Below are 6,000 nucleotides of genomic sequence, written 5' to 3'. Positions count from 1 at the left end.
TCTTTGTTGTGACAATGGATATCAGTTGTAAAAATCCTACTCTTGCAGACCGTCAAAATTAACTTCTTTCTACTCTTAATTTTACTGTCCCAGTTAATTACGTCAGCACAAAAGATAAGTAACTGTCTTACACTTTGGTAGTGAGGGGACTTACTCGTCTATAAAAAACCAAAATTCCCCTTGCAATAAGAAAGATAACAGCGCCTTAGACATTTTATAGCAGTATCAAACCACCGGATACAGTGACGAAATTTTCCTGTCCTGAAAAATTTATAAAAGTGTTAACATCTTGATCATAATTAGTACGAATATCACAATGATCGCTGTTGTAACGTTTTTGTTGTTTTTCGTACACTTTAGTGAAAATGCGGTGTATGTTGGAAATGTAAGTTTATACTAGAATTAAATACAGGGTATTTCTTTGGGAAAGTAATATACGTTAGCTGAAAAAGGGGACACTTAGGCGATCTCAAAAACCCACTACTTAATGATGGGGTGATTATATTATATAAATAACTTTGGCGATGACAATGACATCGTTGATTGGGAAGAATAGTATGATATTTCAAAAACATTAAGTTTACAGGAAAGGCAATTAAAGATTGAGATGGGTTACGAGATCGGATTACTTAAGCAATACAACATTAAATATCCTTTCCATCAGAATATTTAAAACTTACAGTATTAACTGACAATATGGGTTTTACATCCAATCTATATACCACCCCAACTCATATTTTTCATCCCCATTTTGAGTTATAATACTTTTCTTTATAAAAATTTTGTACTATTTCACAATTATAAGGTATAAGGGACAATAAAACGGAACAGTTTAAATGTTTTATTAGAGTTTAACCTTCCGATGACCAACCTTGTTTTGTTACACGGATGACCAAGGGGGGGGGGGAAAAATGACCCCAGGTCAAAAATGTCAAAAATGACAATTAACAAAAAAATAAAGTTTTTTTTTTAATTTTTAATTTTCTTTTGGCATGGACTTTATGTCATTCAGCCAGTCACAACATGAGTATTAGTGTCATGTGTAGTGTGTATGTTGAGTAAGTGTCTTGTTACTTTGCAAATTCGACGTCATAAGAGTAAAACTACTTGGAATTACACATAATAGACGGTATTTTACTAAACATCAACTTCAGAATATATTTTTTATTGGTAAAATATAGGGAATTTTTTTTTATTTCAAAATACGAGGATATCTAGAATGATATTAAAGTCAAATAAAAAAATAAGGAGTTAAAAATTAAAAATACTTTTGAATTTATTAAATAAAAACCTACGCTGGGGTCACAATTTCCCCCGCTTGGTCATCCGAAGGTTAAAGAATAAAACATTTATTAAACCATAAAACCGCAATATTATTCTCTCCGAGATTTCTTCTTCGGGTAAATTTAGTAAAATGTGTTGATATGGGTTAGGGATACTGTTGTGCTGAGAGCGGGCATGTATTGTAAAATTGTCACCCTGTATTACCAGAAAACGGCAGTTCTCGCCAGTGACGCACACCCACACTCCCCTACACGCGACACAATATTTATTATATACACGAAATTTTCGATTTTCTAAATCTGACTGAATTGAAAATTGGGCTAACTCCCATCTTAATTTCAGGAAGAGACTCACCCATTCATATATAAACCATCCATTTTGGTCCACGGGTGTGGATTTTACGGCCGTTTATATTTAGGGTCTGTTTTTCGTTCTCGTTCCCAAAACTCCCAAAAACTTCGAAAATTTAACTTCGACCTTTACGACTTCTGATAGTACTAATCATTACCTTTCTAATGCATGTCTAATTTTGAAAATCGGTTATACCATTCAAAAGTTACCGAGCTCAGAAATATGACTCAATTTTTATTTAAAAAAGGGAAAATGTTTGTCGATATGTATGTATGTATTATTGTGTTTTCAATTTATCAATCAAAGGCAAAATGAAAATTAAATTAAATTTTTTTTAAATAACGCGGGCACATAAATTTGATACACCCTGTATATTGATCTGTAAATATTTATTAGAATTTAGTTTGGATGTAAGTAGATTTCTTTTTTAATGAGCTTTCCGATGAACCATTAAATACTTTTGTGAATAATTAAAGTGAAAAGGACGATGTATTTAGTTTTAAAATGGAAAAAGATTGTTTATTACGGGGACTATAGAATCTACAGGTAGAGGTAATTATCATTTTCTAGAAAAATGGTTTAAAAGAAACTTTGGAATTTTAATATCTTTGTTTCACCCCGCGTAAATGTTGTAGGGTTCCCCGAAATTAATTAGGATGGTCGGAATAATTTTGAAAATGACTGTTTGTTTGTCGAATGGAAAAGAGAAATGTTTCTGATTCTTGGCAATTTGGAAGGGGAAAAGTGGTTGGAATGTCGAGTGAATTTAAAAAAAAGAAGGCAGTATGTTATTGGCAGCGCTGAGGAGCGGTCGACGTTTTCGTGGATAAGTAATTAGCAAGTACCAGTGGTTGTTTGATAGTGGAGAATAGTGCTGAAAAGTGGATCGAGAGACAGATCAAATTGAGACGAAATACCTCTTTGATTCTGTGTTATTGTGAGAAGGAGAGCAGAGAATTTTTGGAGTTCTGTTTGAATCGAGAACTGGTCAAAAGAGGCTTTGGCTCGTTTTGGAGAATTGGTGCTGGTATGCTGATAGTTTTGAAGCTGGAGAACGGAGAGGGCTTTGATGAGTAGCCTTTAACATAGTCAACGAGGGAGAGCTGTTTTGGGTCACGAGAAGACATCAGAGTGAGTGAAGCAAAAGGTCAGTCAATTTATGTGAAAGATATTTTTATGTTCGGAAACTAAAATTTTGAGTAAAAAGCATATGAATTAAAATTTCAATATTTCAAAAAGTAAATAGGAAATATAGGTAATCTTGCAAATACATAAATTTGTTTTGTTTAGTTTGTTTTACCAAAGTCATCGGGAACAAACCGATAAATTGTTTTTTTTTAACTAGAATAAATTTAAGTGGTAAAAATTTCATTCGGACATCTGTTTCCTCAGGTTTTAGATTTGATAGATTTTTAGAGTATTGATTTTGATAAATAAAAGACAATTCTGTATGTTTATTTTATATTTTGCTTTATTTCTTTTTCCTTGTTTATCCCGATTAAGATCAACTAAGAGATACTGAAACCACGAGAGAAGATAAGTATAACGTAAGATAATTTAGACATTTTTTTTAATATTATAAAAAGGCACCCTGAGATTTTTTATTAATTTTTTATGTATGATTTGCGACAATTAAATAATTAATCAAATAAATAATAATTAATATAAAATTAATAAGAAGCAGATCATAACAATATGTATGTGGAAAAGTTAAACCGATCTGAATATTTTTTTCTGTGTTTGAAGAGGGGGTCAGGGCCGATTCAGGACCGATGTAGTTTGTGACTTTTGACCACCCATAAGCCAGCTATAGGACTTGGTAGGTACAAAACGGCATATTTTTTGGGGGTATATATCGTCGGTTCAAGAAGAGACAGGAGAACCGCAAATACACCAAATTAATAGTATTGAGTTAAGCTTTCAAATATTGTTCAAGCCGCTAGGATCAGACATCCACACGGCTCAGTATAGCAGACAAACTGAAAAACTAAACTTTGAAAATTTTGGTTTTTCGACAATTACTCAAAATTTCAACGTACGAATTTCGCCCATAATTGAGCGTTTGTAGAACGACTCTAGGTGAATCTAACGGTGTATACCTCATATCCGGGAAAATTCGAATTTTTAAGTTATAGTCTTCATAAATATGATCAAATCCATTTCTTATGAGAAAAACGGTTTGCTTCAAGCTCAATAATTTCTGTAATAGCTTCAGATATCATACTTGACCTTAGATTCATCAGATACTACTTCATGTACAAACGTCAATACGTTTCAAACTCATGTTTAGTAATCAAAATCGGTTAAGCCGTTTAGAAGTTATTAAGCTACAAAAGTATAATCCAGTTAACGATTATTCCTTAAATCGTTTATATAGTTGTAGTGGTTACGACGCTAAATTTGATCTGGCAACGGACAATTCGAGTTCATTTACCGGCCATTTCAATATTTTTTTTCAATATATTTCGAATAGAAAAAAAATCTAGTGTACATTCGATGGGCACTAGATCATTTAGGAGATAATGCGACAAAGGCGACTATTTATAAAGCTTAACGTGTAATCGAGAAACATTCCATTTAACTTCATACATTTCATTTATAAATAACTTTGATAAACTGAATATTACGTGGAGCGAAAATGTATTTTCATTTTGATGCAAAACAAAATTCTAGTTTTATTTTAAAAGATTTTTTCATAATATTGGCTAAATTTGAAGAAAAACGCGCCACAAAAAAGTAACTTTGATACAGTTTGAATTTTGAAACTCTTTTGTGGCGCGTTTACTTAAAATTTAGCAAACATTATGGAAAAATCTTTTAAAAGAAAACTAGAATATTGTTTTTCATCAAAATGAAGATACATTTTCGCGCCACGTATTATTCATATCAGATCTTTTGTAGCTGGAATATTGTATGCGCCACTCATTTTTACGGCGTTTAGCGGTTTTTTATTCTTGTATAACATACATAAATAGATTTATATTGAGTTTATCAAAGTGTACGTAAAGTTCTATGTGAAAGATTAAAATAACTTTAAGTTGTAATCCTTGTTTTAGATACACGAACTGCACAATGATGTAAATAATTTAAAATTCACAAAATTATTAAATGCAAAATTGGAAAATAGACCGGATCCATGGAAAACAGATATAAATAGTTTAATTCAACCAGAAAACGAGGAGAATAATATTGGTAAAAATTTTAATATTTTTATATAGTTGATTATAAAAGGGAATGACAAAAAAGTCAGTTCCGATAATTTTAGAAAGATCTAAACATTTTAACCTACTTTTTTGTATGCTTATAAAGGGTGTTAGTAAAAAAGTATGAAAAACTTTAACGGGTAATTCGCATATATATATATATATATATATATATATATATATATATATATATATATTTTTAAAAAATAATTACAGTTTTCTCTATGCTTCCTTTCCAAGATACGGGGTTTTTAAATTTTTATCTCAAACTCCCAATTTTTTATTTCTCTCTTTTTGCAAAGACCATTTGAGCTATGAAAATGAAATTAGGTGGGTTTTAAGAGGAAGTTACTGCGCAGTTTTTTACATACAACTAAGAATTTTGTATTCATCGTTGGGGCGCCTTCGGGTAACGGTCTGAATTTATTAAAGAAAAAAATGGTACACCGCTGCCTTATTTTAAATAAAAAATGATTTTTAAATTCCACTTTCAATTTATGATACAAAATCTTTTTTCCTTTTTTTCATATGGTGCACTGTTTTTATGCAAAAAATAAAACATCTTGGAACGTATGAATATTACTAATAAGATTTTAGCTAGGTGCAAGGCTACAATAAATGTTCAAAATGACCTCCTTGGGGTGACAGAAGAATTTTATACAGCGCGTGTACAGGTGATAGTCTGAACTTTTTTAAAGAAAAAAAAAATAGTACGCCCCTGAGATAATATGTCAAATTAAAGATCCTTTTTGAATTTCTCGTTAAATTTACAACAAAAAATCTTTGTTGCCTTTTTTTCATTACGAGCCGCCGTTTTTATGCACAAAAATAAAACATGATAATGTTTACAAAGTATTTGCAATAAGTTTCTGAAAGCTAACTCGATAACTTTGCAAGTTAAACATTAGAAATAAAGTTTTCGAAAAAATACACCAAATAAAAATGAGACCTGTAGCCATCAAAAAAAAATTAAAATGCATTTTGATTTTATATACAATCAACGTATGACAAGGGTCAATAAAAAAACAAATTTTTCAACTTTGTGTTTATTTTTTGGAATTTTAAAATTGGGTTCATCCCACCTAAAAAATGACAACGAAAAAACGACGTTTTTGGTGCTGCCGGGAGGGGGAAGTATAATTTTTAATCACACAGAACGTAA

At 31.0% G+C, this 6,000-nt stretch overlaps 1 protein-coding gene across 2 annotated transcripts in view; it reads left to right on the top strand.

Annotated features, from left to right (window-relative positions):
- The first annotated feature begins 223 nt into the window (after positions 1-223).
- The window catches only part of LOC114334776 (microfibril-associated glycoprotein 4), a 29,896-nt gene continuing 24,119 nt past the window's right edge, over positions 224-6,000 (top strand). For both annotated transcript variants that reach the window (XM_028284869.2, XM_028284867.2), the window contains exons 1-2: positions 224-385; positions 4,692-4,827. In XM_028284869.2, the coding sequence (XP_028140670.1) occupies positions 317-385; positions 4,692-4,827 (205 nt within the window). In that variant the 5' untranslated portion in view covers positions 224-316. The remainder of the gene's footprint in view (positions 386-4,691; positions 4,828-6,000) is intronic.

The sequence above is a fragment of the Diabrotica virgifera genome, chromosome 7 (genome assembly GCF_917563875.1).
Source record: "Diabrotica virgifera virgifera chromosome 7, PGI_DIABVI_V3a".
Lineage (NCBI taxonomy): Eukaryota > Metazoa > Arthropoda > Insecta > Coleoptera > Chrysomelidae > Diabrotica > Diabrotica virgifera.
Note: the sequence above shows the minus strand (reverse complement) of the source record. Positions and strands in the feature narration are given on the sequence as shown.